Source organism: Blennius ocellaris (genome assembly GCF_963422515.1).
Source record: "Blennius ocellaris genome assembly, chromosome: 9".
Taxonomy (NCBI): domain Eukaryota; kingdom Metazoa; phylum Chordata; class Actinopteri; order Blenniiformes; family Blenniidae; genus Blennius; species Blennius ocellaris.
In genome coordinates, this window is record NC_137658.1 from 213,761 (window position 1) to 228,760 (window position 15,000).

General features: G+C 41.4%; 1 protein-coding gene across 1 annotated transcript in view; it reads left to right on the forward strand.

Annotated features, from left to right (window-relative positions):
- The window catches only part of fstl5 (follistatin-like 5), a gene marked incomplete at both ends in the record, with an annotated part of 142,166 nt that overhangs the window by 121,985 nt on the left and 5,181 nt on the right, over positions 1–15,000 (forward strand). Inside the window, 2 exon segments of the mRNA XM_080502377.1 lie at positions 5,388–5,495; positions 8,325–8,449. Of these exon segments, the coding sequence (XP_080358503.1) occupies positions 5,388–5,495; positions 8,325–8,449 (233 nt within the window).

A 15,000-nucleotide genomic window follows, 5' to 3' on the forward strand; every position in this document is an offset into this window, starting at 1 on the left:
TATATATATATATACCATTTGACTAAGAATTACATTTTTCTAAAAAAGCGATAGCGGAATCTCGTCCTTCGTGGAGAAATTCATTTACCTGAGAGCCTTTTTGTGAACACGTTGAACATCTTGATCTGCTCAAGAGCTTCTACTTGACGACTCGTTCGGAAAGGAAACAAACGCAGACGAGCGAAAAGACAGAAATCCGACCCGATTCACACCCGACGTCTCCTCTTCGGAGTTTGATTTATTTGATCCTGACCTCATATGAAAATATTTTTAAAAACGCTGGAATTCGTCTCAGCGCGTCGCTGAATTAACTTGACGAACAGAGCAGGGGAAGTTGGAATCGACCCGATCGAGTCGCCGAGGTCGGCAAACTGCGGAGGGAGAAAACTTTTTGTTGGTCTGTCTCCATGGCAACGGCGCTCAGAGCCCCCGGAAACACAACTTTGTGAAAACACTCCCGTCTCCGTGGAAACGGAGCTTCGGAAACAAAATAGAACTTCGTTTTCAATCTGAGGGGAAAAATCTATCAATTATTCGTGCAACAAAAATTCAAAAAAAAAAAAGTGCATTTTGCTGGAAAGTTGCTCAATCTGGCAACCCGGGGTTTTGTTCTGCTGCTGAATCAGGTCACGATGTGGAGATTTCATGTTTCAGTGAGTTAATTTTTGGGGATTAAAATGAAGAAAAATGTCATTTAAAGCTGTGAAATTAGATCATTAGTTTCACAGACACCAGGTCTTTGTCCAATAAAAGACGTTTTCACCTCCTGTAACTTTACATTCATACAATTTAGTCCACTTTTCTCTATTTCCACACTGTTTAGAAACAAGACGTTTCCTCAATTATTGTTTCCCGTCGACACAGAAAGTGTATTTCAGTTCTGTTCTGCGTCGTAGTGTAAAGGTGTCAAGGTGTCAAGGTGTCAAGGCGTCAAGGCGTCACTGGAGAAGAGCAGTTTGTGTGAAACTGTCCCGGTTCCTTCGTGGGCCTGGACGATGTTTTAATTCAGCTTCCAGGCTTGAAACAAAGAGAGTAAATGTCAGAGTGAGGAGCCGCAGGGAGTCGTGATCCGAACTGCAGCGGTTCACTAAGTCGCTCTCACACGTCGTCAGCAAACATTTGATTTATTTTGTAGTTTTTTTTTAGAGGTGAAGTTACTCTGCATTGATTAAATTCACTCAGAAGCGACGAACTGCACAGATTTTCCTTTAAAGTGTGAAGACCCGAGGCGACGTTTGCCTTTTTCTTTTCAAGCTCGACACAACGAGACGCTTTCCTCACGTGAGTTCCTCAGACGAACGACTCACTTCTGTTCTCCTGCACTTGGTGCTTTTATTTTGACAGTCGCCATAATAACAACTATGTGGTCTGTCCACTAGAATGTTCTCTCGTTGTTCTCTGCTGTGTGTGTGTGTGTGTGTGTGTGTGTGTGTGTGTGTGTGTGTGCGTGCGTGCGTGCGTGCGTGCGTGCGTGCGTGCGTGCGTGCGTGCGTGCGTGCGTGCGTGCGTGCGTGTGTGGTCACAGTACAAAGAGAAACAACAGCACCAACTATAGGCCCGACCTTGTAATTACACTAGTTTCAGTGTTTCTGCTGTTGCCATGGAAACAGACATTGTTTTCAAAATGCTGCCACGCACACTCAAAACTTTTCCGAAACGAAAATGCAAAAAAATGCCCCGTGTGACCTGAGATTTGCGAGAAAAACAAACAAAAAAAACAAACATATTTTGGATATTTGACATGTTTGAAAGACTTTTTCAGAACAGAAATGAACAAAATCAAGTGTGTGTGTGTGTGTGTGTGTGTGTGTGTGTGTGTGTGTGTGTGTGTGTGTGTGTGCGTGCGTGCGTGCGTGCGTGCGTGCGTGCGTGGTCACAGTACAAGGAGAAACAACAGCACCAACTGTAGGCCCGACCTTGTAATTACACTAGTTTCAGTGTTTCTGCTGTTGCCATGGAAACAGACATTGTTTTCAAAATGCTGCCACGCACACTCAAAACTTTTCCGAAACGAAAATGCAAAAAAATGCCCTGTGTGACCTGAGATTTGCGAGAAAAACAAACAAAAAAAACAAACATATTTTGGATATTTGACATGTTTGAAAGACTTTTTCAGAACACAAATGAACAAAATCAAGTGTGTGTGTGTGTGTGTGTGTGCGTGCGTGCGTGCGTGCGTGCGTGCGTGCGTGCGTGCGTGCGTGGTCACAGTACAAGGAAAAACAACAGCACCAACTGTAGGCCCGACCTTGTAATTACACTAGTTTCAGTGTTTCTGCTGTTGCCATGGAAACAGACATTGTTTTCAAAATGCTGCCACGCACACTCAAAACTTTTCCGAAACGAAAATGCAAAAAAATGCCCCGTGTGACCTGAGATTTGCGAGAAAAACAAACAAAAAAACAAACATATTTTGGACATTTGACATGTTTGAAAGACTTTTTCAGAACAGAAATGAACAAAATCAAGTGTGTGTGTGTGTGTGTGTGTGCGTGCGTGCGTGCGTGCGTGCGTGCGTGCGTGGTCACAGTACAAGGAAAAACAACAGCACCAACTGTAGGCCCGACCTTGTAATTACACTAGTTTCAGTGTTTCTGCTGTTGCCATGGAAACAGACATTGTTTTCAAAATGCTGCCACGCACACTCAAAACTTTTCCGAAACGAAAATGCAAAAAAATGCCCCGTGTGACCTGAGATTTGCGAGAAAAACAAACAAAAAAAACAAACATATTTTGGATATTTGACATGTTTGAAAGACTTTTTCAGAACAGAAATGAACAAAATCAAGTGTGTGTGTGTGTGCGTGCGTGCGTGCGTGCGTGCGTGCGTGCGTGCGTGTGTGCGTGGTCACAGTACAAGGAAAAACAACAGCACCAACTGTAGGCCCGACCTTGTAATTACACTAGTTTCAGTGTTTCTGCTGTTGCCATGGAAACAGACATTGTTTTCAAAATGCTGCCACGCACACTCAAAACTTTTCCGAAACGAAAATGCAAAAAAATGCCCCGTGTGACCTGAGATTTGCGAGAAAAACAAACAAAAAAACAAACATATTTTGGACATTTGACATGTTTGAAAGACTTTTTCAGAACAGAAATGAACAAAATCAAGTGTGTGTGTGTGTGTGTGTGTGCGTGCGTGCGTGCGTGCGTGCGTGCGTGGTCACAGTACAAGGAAAAACAACAGCACCAACTGTAGGCCCGACCTTGTAATTACACTAGTTTCAGTGTTTCTGCTGTTGCCATGGAAACAGACATTGTTTTCAAAATGCTGCCACGCACACTCAAAACTTTTCCGAAACGAAAATGCAAAAAAATGCCCCGTGTGACCTGAGATTTGCGAGAAAAACAAACAAAAAAAACAAACATATTTTGGATATTTGACATGTTTGAAAGACTTTTTCAGAACAGAAATGAACAAAATCAAGTCCGGTAGAATTTTCCCTTCCGTCCACGTCACAGAGCTCCGCCTCCTCGTTGCTATGGCAACCTTTCCCTCGACGCATGCCACACGACAAAAACCTCCATTTAACCTCTTTCCCTTTCCCCGAGAGGCCGATCAGTTAACCCCTCGGTGTCGGGTGGGGGGGGTGGGGGTGGGGTGGGGGGGGGTTTCAGCCTCGTGGCATTATGTCGCCGGTCGTTAATTAACCACCTGAACCAGGAGCGCCGCTTTTCATCTCCCGCTGAACTAGAAACCTGATCGACGTGCGTAAAGTCAGAATAACGAGCGAGTCACAATCTGAAATTTACAAGCGATTAAATTCCCCGTGAGCTGTATTTTTTTATTTTTTTATTTTTAACCCTGTTTTCATCCACTAACTTTGACGGCCGTAAAATTATATCAGAAGAATATTTACTTTTTTTTTGCATAAATCTGTTAATCAACCTCAGTCCTGATCAAAACTACCAAATTTCTTTTTAAAAATAGTAAAAAATTAACCCTTTAAAAGCCCATTTAGAAGATGAAGTCGCTGATTTTGGGAGGGAAAAACACAAAATTACCTCTTTTCAATATAATAAATGATCAGAGACAAGAAATGTATTAAATGTTATCACGGTCTTAGATATGTCAAAGATTAGTAATGTAACTGACTTTGAAGCATATTTAGTTTTTGTGCAGCATCAGCTTTTCAAAAAAAACTCCCTTTGGTGGCGTTGGTGGCTGTTTTCATCCTCTCACTTTGACCCCTGTAAAAATATATTGGCAAAATAAATTAGAATTTTTTTTGGCATAAATCTGTTAATCAACCTCAATCCTAATCAAAACTACCACATTTCTTTTTAAAAATAGTAAAAATGAACCCTTTAAATGCCAATTTAGAAAAGAAAGGCACTGATATGGGAAACAATACACGCAAAATTATCTATTTTTTATATAAAATGTGATCGGACATTGGAATTCTTTTGCATTTTATTACAGTCTTGGCTATGTCAAAGGTTAGTAATGTAATTGGCTTTGAAGCATATTTAGTTTTTTTGAAAATCTGATTTTGCACGAACAAAAACATTCAAACATACAAAAAGTAAGAAATAAAAATATTTAAATATCTGGGTATAAGACATAAAGTAAAACACAGAACGGAACATGGGCACTTAGAAATAAGCAGGAGATCAAAGCAAGATAATAAATAGTAAGGTGCAGTGGCAGAGCCATTAGAAGTAGGTATTATATAATAATAATAACAATAATACAGATAATAACAGTGTGTAATAGTGTATAATACTCATGTATAGTACTACGAATAATGGTAGCAATAATATAACAATAACAATATGGTAGCAATAAAATGACAATAACAATAACAATATGTATATATATATATATATATATATATCAGTAATAATAATAATAATAATGATAACAATAATACAGATAATAACAATGTGAAATAGTGTATAATACTCATGTATAGTACTACGAATAATGGTAGCAATAATATAACAATAACAACAATATGTGTATATCAGTAATAATAAGAATAATAGTACCAATAGTAACAGCCATGACTGCCCCCCCCCCACGAGGAGCTGGTCCTCCATTGTTCCCACTTGGAATGTGGCGCCGCGACGTCGGATAAAGACTAAAAGCAATTACCTGGGCGCGTGAAGGCGATTGTGTCTGTCAGCGCGGCGGCGCGGCGGCGCGGCGCCGAACACACCTCATACATAAAAAGCGCTCCTCGGGTCCGGCTTGTTAAAAGGAGACTTGCTCTTGTCAAACCCTGAGATGTATTAGTCTGCGGGGAAAAAAACTTTTTCCAGAGCGTCGCCGCCGCCGCACATCAAAGGGGATCTCTTCAAAGGCAAAAGTTGCAGATTGCTTTGAATTGGTATTCCGGGGGCCCCGCCGTCTCTTAAAGGCTGATTTCTGTCCCTGATTCCAGACGGTCGCCACCGATCCCTATCCCGTCAAGCTCCACTACGACCAATCTCACGACCAGGTGTGGCTGCTGAGCTGGGGCGACGTGGACAAGAACTTCCCCACCCTGCAGGTGAGTCCGAATCCCCCCCCCCCCCCCCCCCTCCCCCCCGCCGTTGTGTTTCCTCCGCAGAGTTTTGTCCTCGTAAAGAGACGCCTCTGGTTTTTAAAACGCCTCGTCACCGAGTGCAGAGTTTAATAGAGGCCGAGTGCAGCCCCCCCCCACAGTGCGACTCGTTTTCAGACGAATCGACTGAAGGAACAAAAGACGGAAATGCAGAATCCGGAAAATTCTGATTAAATCAACCAGGAAATGATTTATTTTACAAAAGAAAAATCCAACAGTCTCTCACCTGGAGGTCAGAACACGGAACTTAACTCTTTGTGTGGCGTTCAAAAAAAATGTCCTTATGTGGCGTTCGTGGCTGTTTTCATCCACTAACTTTGACGGCCGTAAAATTATATCAGAAGAATATTTTTTTCGACTTTTTTTTGCATAAATCTGTTAATCAACCTCAGTCCTGATCAAAACTACCAAATCTCTTTTTAAAAATAGTAAAAATTAACCCTTTAAATGCCCATTTAGAAAAGAAAGGCACTGATGTGGGAAAAAATACACGTAAAATTATCAATTTTTTTATATGAAATGTGATCGGACATTGGAATTCTTTTACATGTTATTACAGTCTTGGCTATGTCAAAGGTTAGTAATGTAGTTGGCTTTGAAGCATGTTTAGTTTTTTTGAAAATCTGATTTTGCACAAAAACTAAATATGCTTCAAAGATAATTACATTACTAATCTTTGACATTTCCAAGACTGTAGTAACATGTAAAAGAAAATCCAATATCCAATCACATTTTATATTGAAAATGAGTCATTTTGTGTGTATTTTCCCCATTTCAGTGCCTTTATCGTCTAAATAGGCATTTAAAGGGTTCATTAAAAAAAAAATAATAATAATTAAATATTTGGTAGTTTTGATCAGGACTGAAGTTGATTAACAGATTTATGCAAAAACATTTTGAAGAAATATTTATCTGACATATTTATACAGGGATCAAAGTGAGTGGATGAAAACAGCCACCAACGCCACATAAGGACGTTTTTTTTGCCGACAGTGTATTATTGACCGAGTGAAAAATTTTAAAGAAAATTTTTAAATTGCATGTAAAAGTAAAGCTTTCTCAGCAAAAATCCTGCCATTTGAGCCAAAACAGTGAAAGTTCTGGTCAAATTAAGAGGAAAAATTACTCCAAGTGGACGTTTTTGCCCCCGATGCCACAAAAATGAGGAACTTCAAATGCACTCTGAGATTATAGTAATAGATTACATCTCACACGTGTGTACTCTCCATTTATACACACACATAATTTCTCTCATCTCACACAAGATGTTGTTGTTTTAATAATAACAGCCGGTAAAAACAAATATGATTGGACTTGCACCATAACGTCAGGAGAGAAACTGATGTATTATGTGTAATAAATGACAACAGGGAACAAGCTGCCATTGATATAAACACTTGTCTTGATTGATTGTATTTACTGGTGTAACACTGAGCACATGAACTGCATGTGACGTTATGAAAATAACGTCCATTATCTCACTACGTCTGGCTCTCCTGTCGAAGCCTGTTCTTCTGACGGCTTCACTTTTAACAGCTTTTATAAATGATCTCAAATCTACGGCGGCCCTGAAGTACAAACCACAACAACAAATCACTAAACACAACAGCAAATTCAAAAACACAACAGCAAATTCAAAAACACACTCTCGTATTGAAACATTTCATTACGTCACCAGATGTAAAGATGAAACTGTAAAAAGCATGAACACGCGTAATGTGTGTTTTCTACTGGTTTCTTCCTCTCTGATTATTTACATCAGTGTTTTTCAACCTTTTTGAGCCGAGACACACTTTTTTCTTTGTAAAACTCTGGAGTCACACCTCCACCTGAAAATGTTAAAATGTTAAACTCTGTAGCCTCTATTAACAATATAAAGTCTTTCTCATCAAAGTTTTATCAACAGGAATCCAGTAAATCCAGAAAAAAAGTATTTCCCAATTTCTTTTTTTTTACTTAATCTAAATGAGATTAAGAGAAAACAACAACAAAAAAAAACCTCCCATTATAGAAGTTTTTTTTTTTTTTTTAACTGATTTACACTTTTTTTTAACTTACTCTAAATCAGTGTTTTTCAACCTTTTTGAGCCGAGACACACTTTTTTCTTTGTAAAACTCTGGAGTCACACCTCCACCTGAACATGTTAAAATGTTAAACTCTGTAGCCTCTATTAACAATATAAAGTCTTTCTCATCAAAGTTTTATCAACAGGAATCCAGTAAATCCAGAAAGCAAGGACTTTTTTTAATAGTGCCTCCCTCAGTGTGAAACCTGGACCTGATGGATGAAGAGCTGAGATCCTGGTTTTCAAAAACTTCTCCATCACTGTCACTGACACAGTACTTTGATACAAGATGGTAGCAGGAGGTGGAGATGAACCACACTGACGTCTGTCACTTTACATTTCACCGGCAAAGTTCTGTGCTGCCCTCTAGTGGTGAAGAGTATTTATACACGATTACTCGAGCAAATGTTTTTTTAGAAAACAATGTGAAATTGGATAATTTCCCATGGCTCTCCTGACGATCTGGAGGAAACACCAGTGGTTGAAAAACACTGATTTAGAGTTGCAGGACGTCAGCCCCCCCCCCCCCCCCCCCCCCCACCACCACCACCACCAACCAAACGAGGAGCTTGGAGAAAATGTAAAAACAAAACATGTCAATTGCACCGGCGCTCATTTGCTTCCTCGCGGTTAAACGCTTAAACGGCGCCGAGTGCATCCGTCACACTCGTGTTAAACACCCACCTGCTTCTCCGTGGCTCTTCACCAGGTCATCAATCAGGCCGGCGGCAGAGTCGCCCATCACACCGTGCACACGCAGCCGGTCGGCAGGCGCTTCGACCGGGTGGACGACTTCTTCATCCCCGCCTCCAGCCTCATCATCAACCACGTCAGGTACGTCCGGCGGGATCCCGCTGATGAAAACTGACTATTTTTTACCCGCTGATTGTTTAATTTGGCCGCGTTGGCGTCTCGTCTCGCTCTGCCTCACGTCTCCTGGAGCGTCGGTACGAACGCCGGGGTCCGGACCGGTGTTTTCAGAGAGACGCTCTCGTCCTGCAGCTTCGCCTGCATCCTTTACCAAAACACGACATACAAATCACGATGAAAGCAAAATAGGGCTTTTGTTGTTCTTTTCAAAACATCTGAAGTGAAAACTTCCGCAGCGTTTTGGTTTTTCAGCGTTTTTCAACTTTGTGAAGACGGCACTCGAGGTAGGAAACTGTTTGAGCGTTTTGAAAACGGTGTGACTGCATCTTCACGTCGAGGAAAAACTGCGCCGCCTGGTGGCCAGGTACGCGAACTACGTGGTTTTCAGCGTTTCTTGTCGATTCGTATGGAATCTTTCAACGAGTCCTGTCGGTCAGCTTTTCAACACGCACATAGTCCAGAAACCAAAAGTCCAGAATTCAAAGTTTATGTTCCTCCACTTGAATATCAGATCCTCGGAGCTACATTCAGAATCTGCTGTGTCTGTGTGAGCTGGACTGGCTCCGCCCATCTATGGGAAGAGGAGGAAGTACTTCCTCTCGTGGCGCCATGTGCCAGAGCAGAGCTGCCTGGTTGTGGGAGGAGTCAAAGAGGGGGAGGAACCTACCTTGATTGTGATTGACTGAACCCCCCGATGACATCATATAGGGTTTGATTTCTGATTGGCTGGTTGGATGGAGACGGTCAGTGCTGCTGGAGAACCTTCAGGAAGTGAATTTTACATGATATGAAGATTGAAGCACAACTGAAATAGTGAATCAATGCATCTAAACAACAACAATAACATCAGGCCTCCTGGCAGACTGGACTTGAATCTTCCTGCAGCGACTGACAAACCTGAAGTGATGCTGTGTAATCGGCTTTTACCTGCAATAGGTCGTGCAATTACGTTGCTAAGCGCCCAGAACACTGAGTAAATGCTGACCACCGTTATTCAGCCTGGGCAGCGTTTAATGGTGCTTCACTTCAGAGGCTGTAAAAGAAAAAGAAAAAAAGAAAGAAAGAAAGGAAGTCATATAATGTGAAAAGTGAACATTTGGTCTAAATAGGTCAAATAAGATAGAGCAGAGTTCTTGTCCTCCACAGACGGCGTGTGTTCATAACAGAGCTGCGACTCTGATAACAGAAACACACGTTAGCATTTTGGGATGCGAGTTTTTCTTGTTTTCTAGTTTTTTTTCTTGTTTTAAAACGTTGCACCGCAGCCAGAAGGGGGAGCTCTTGACACCTCGCTGCCTCGTTATCGGCTTCGGTCGATCAGCGGCAAGGCGCCGACGTTCTGAATGGAGCGTGAAGCGAAACGCCGCCGTGGCGTCGGGAGCAGCTGCTGCCTCAGCCGGGCTTAACGTGGACGGAGGAAAGATGGAGGAAACACTGAGGAAAGACGGAGGAAACACTGAGGAAAGACTGAGAAAAGACGGAGGAAAGACGGAGGAAAGATGGAGGAAAGATTCAGGAAAGACTGAGGAAAGACGGAGGAAAGACTGAGGAAAAGACGGAGGAAAGACGGAGAAAAGACGGAGGAAAAATGGACGAAAGACGGAGGAAAGATGGAGGAAAGACGGAGGAAAAATGGAGGAAAGATGGATGAAAGACGGAGGAAACACTGAGGAAAGACGGAGGAAAGACTGAGGAAAGACTGAGAAAAGACGGAGGAAAGATGGAGGAAAGATTCAGGAAAGACTGAGGAAAGACTGAGGAAATATGGAGGAAAGATGGAGGAAAAATGGACGAAAGACGGAGGAAAGATGGAGGAAAGATGGAGGAAAGACGGAGAAAAGACGGAGGAAAGACGGAGGAAACACTGAGGAAAGACGGAGGAAAGACTGAGGAAAGATGGAGGAAAGACGGAGGAAAGACTGAGGAAAGACTGAGGAAAGACGGAGGAAAGACGGAGGAAAGATGGAGGAAAGATGGAGGAAAAATGGACGAAAGACGGAGGAAAGACTGAGGAAAGACTGAGGAAAGACTGAGGAAAGATGGAGAAAAGACGGAGGAAAGACGGAGGAAAGATGGAGGAAAGATGGAGGAAAAATGGACGAAAGACGGAGGAAAGACGGAGGAAAGATGGAGAAAAGATGGAGAAAAGACGGAGGAAAGACGGAGGAAAGATGGAGAAAAGACGGAGGAAAGACGGAGGAAAGATGGAGGAAAGATGGAGGAAAAATGGACGAAAGACGGAGGAAAGACGGAGGAAAGATGGAGAAAAGATGGAGAAAAGACGGAGGAAAGACGGAGGAAAGATGGAGGAAAAATGGAGGAAAGACGGAGGAAAGATGGAGGAAAAATGGAGGAAAGACGGAGGAAAAATGGAGGAAAGACGGAGGAAAGATGGAGAAAAGACGGAGGAAAGATGGAGGAAAGACGGAGGAAAGACGGAGGAAAGATGGAGGAAAGACGGAGGAAAGACGGAGGAAAGATGGAGGAAAAATGGAGGAAAGACGGAGGAAAAATGGAGGAAAGATGGAGGAAAGATTAAACATGATTAATTGATAATGAAACGTCGTCTCATGAATTCATTCATTTATATAAATATATTTTAAAAACCTCTGAAGCTCCCGGTTGTTCCTCGCAGCCCTCCACGTCGGCTTCAGGGCTGTTTTGTTGTGACTGTAACCGTCAGAACCACCGTTAAAAACACAATCGCAACCTAACGGAACGTCCATTTATCTCCATCACTCTCTGGGCCTCATCGACGTTACTTCGTCCACAGTGACTGAGTTCCGCTTGAATTAAAGCAGAAAACGTCAGGAAACGTTCAATAGCAGAGCCACTGGAGTTCTTCTGCCCTACTCTACGATACGATACGATACGATACTCTACTCTACGATACGATACGATACGATACGATACGATACTCTACTCTACGATACGATACGATACGATACGATACTCTACTCTACTCTACGATACGATACTCTACTCTACTCTACGATACGATACTCTACTCTACGATACGATACGATACGATACTCTACTCTACGATACTCTACTCTACTCTACGATACGATACTCTACGATACTCTACTCTACGATACGATACGATACGATACGATACGATACTCTACTCTACTCTACGATACGATACGATACTCTACTCTACGATACGATACTCTACTCTACTCTACTCTATGATACGACACGATACTCTACTCTACGATACGATACTCTACTCTACTCTACTCTACGATACGATACTCTACTCTACGATACTCTACTCTACTCTACGATACGATACTCTACTCTACTCTACGATACGATACGATACTCTACTCTACGATACTCTACTCTACTCTACGATACGATACTCTACTCTACTCTACTCTACGATACGATACGATACAATACTCTACGATACGATACGATACGATACTCTACTCTACGACGCTCCACTGTACGAGCCACAGTTTGTTCATATCCCCGCGCCGTCGTATCGACTGGTCTTGAGTGAGCCTCAGTGCTTTTTAAGGCAAATGGAAGCTTTATTTATTCCTCAGCGGGCTGCGTGAGGCTGATGAATGAAAATGACACGGGGATTTAGTTTGGCGCTGCAGCTCATAAATCAGCCGAGCAACAGCGAAGTCGCCCTCCGCGCTGCTGACAGGACAATATACAACTATATATAGAGAAACCCATCGATGCCGGCGCATTCACCTTGTTTGTTTTTTTGTTTTTTTGTTGTTTTGTTTTGGTTTTTTTTATTCCGACAGCTGATTTTATTGCACATATTAGGCGAGCTTAAATTAACTGCTGCCTTGTGGCACAGATATATATTTATTTTTCCACCTAGTAACCAGGGTCATTTGTCTGCGGCGCATCGATCAGTCGATTTAGCAGCAGGAGTGAGGAGGCAGCAGAGATTCGCCGACTTCGTATATTTCTGCTTAATGGCGGGGGGGGGGGGGCGGGGGCGGGGCTGGGGGGGGCGGGGGGGGGTCCCTCTGCAGACGCTGTAAAGCCTGCAGGAAGTTTCATGGGGGAAACTTCTTGCATCGAGCTCCAGTTGTGCAACTCGACATGTCGGCTGCAGAGCAAACATTGTAGGTTAAACCAGAGGCGTCAAACTGGTTCTAGTTGAGGAGCCACATCCACCTGATCTGACCTCTGACCTCTGACCTCTGACCTCTGGAGGCCCAACAGGTCAAACATCACATGTTAAACTGCAGATATGGACAAATGTAAAGTCTTTCCTTCTTTTGATCCTTTTGGAACTGCAAGGATTTGCCAGTCTATTCTGAAATATACATATTAAAGCAGGGGGGGTCCAACATGAGGCCCGGGGGCCAGAACCGGTCCGCCAGACCATCTAATCCGGCCGCCATGGGATTTTTTTTATTTTTTTTATTAAAGTATAAATATGAAAAGTGACAGAGGCTGATCTAAAAACACTCGATTGGCAAAAATGACATTCAAAACCGGCCTTGGTCAGAATTTATTAATGCGTCTGTGGAGGTCACATGACGCAACACCTTTCACAATAAAGGTGTCCAATTTATGTGAAGTGATACTTTAGACACGTAAACTCCCAAAAAAAAAATTCCAGATGATTACAACTTGTTGAATCCTAAATAAAGATACGACATCCAGACACAGGTGACTGAGGGGTTTTGTTTTTTTTTTGATGACTTTAATATGTATATTTCAGAATAGACTGGTAAATTGTTGCAGTTACTAAAGGATCAAAAGAAGGAAAGACGTTGACATTTGTCCATATCTGCAGTTTAATATGTGATGTTTGACCTGTTGGGCCTCCAGAGGTCAGAGGTCAGATCAGGTGGATCAACTGGAACCAGTTTGACGCTCCTGCGTTAAAGGAAATCAGATATTATTATATTTGCAAAAAAAAAACCCCACCAAAGAAACCTCAGTCACCTTATCTGGATATCCTATTTTTATTCCGGATTAAAACAATTTGTCATCATCTGGAAATGTTTTTTGAGTTTACGTGTCTAAAGTCTCACTTCACATAAGTTGGACTTGTTGTTTTATTGTGAAAGGTGCTGCGTCATGTGACCTCCACAGATGCATTAATTGTCGGGGGTCAAATTCTGACCAACGTCATTTTTGCGATCTCGTGTTTTTAGATCAGCCTCTGTCAGTTTTCATATTTATACTTTACAAAAAAAAAAAAAAATCCCATGGCGGCCGGATTCGATCCTCTGGCGGTTCGATTCTGGCCCCCGGGCCTCATGTTGGACCCCCCTGGGTTAAACGTTTCCAAGTGAGACGAAAAGCTTTTTAGTTTTTTTTGGGGGGGGGCTCGGCCTCATAGTGACGGTTCTGGGGAATTTAAGGGTCTCTGGTTTATTTTCCACTGTAACTTCAACAATATGGACAGTAAAAGCGCCGCTATTTGACATAAAGCACAAGATAGATTTAGCCAGAGTGATAAAAACGAACGATTTATCGGCCTCGGCTGGGACGAAGAACACATGAGCTGTAACGGATCCAGTTCTATTAAGAACAGAGAACCAGGAGTCGCGGTTCGGATCTCAAACACCAAATAGGCAATAATCATCACTCGCCATGAGATGTCAGAATAAAACGACACGCCGGTTGTTGTTCAAAGCAAAAAGCCTCCATGTTTCATTACCGGTAGTCAATAACAGGAAGTTGTCAGGTCAAAGGTTAATGCAGCGATTGGCTGAATCACGTCACACAGGTGTTGAGTTAGAAAACAAGCAAAGCTCATTTGTTGAGGCAAACGCCACTTTGTTTCTTCTTGCGTGGAAAAAATGTGTATAAAAAAAAAAAAGAATATATATATATATTTATATAAAAGAAAATAAGTTAAAAAAAAAGTAAAACTCCAGCTCATTTGTTGAGCTGGAGTTTTACTTAGTTACCGTACTTATTTATTTACTTATTTACTTTTACGCCACTGTTTTTTTGCAGGAAAATTTTTTTTTATAAAAAAAAAAAACTATATATATATATATATATATATATATATATATATATATTGATGCAAACACCACTGATATGTTTGTTTCTTCTTGCATGGAAAAAAATTTTTATAAAAATTTTTTTAATAAAATAAAAAAAATATATATATATCATTTATATATTTATATAAAAGAAAATAAGTTTAAAAAAATAAGTAAAACTCCAGCTCATTTGTTGAGCTGGAGTTTTACTTATTTACTTTTATGTCACTGTTTTTTTGCATTAATTTATATATGAATATATATTTTTTTATTAAAAAAAAACTATATATATATATATATATATATATATATATATTGATACAAACACCACTGTGATGTTTGTTTCTTCTTGCAAAAAAAAACATTTTATGAAAAAAAAAAATATATATATATATATGAAACAAAATAAGTAAATAAATACGTATTTTATTTCAGACAAACGGCAGCTGTGCGTTCTGCAGGAGCGACGTGAGTCGACCAATGAGGCGACGCGTCGTCGTCCACATCAGAACCAACAGCGTCTGATTA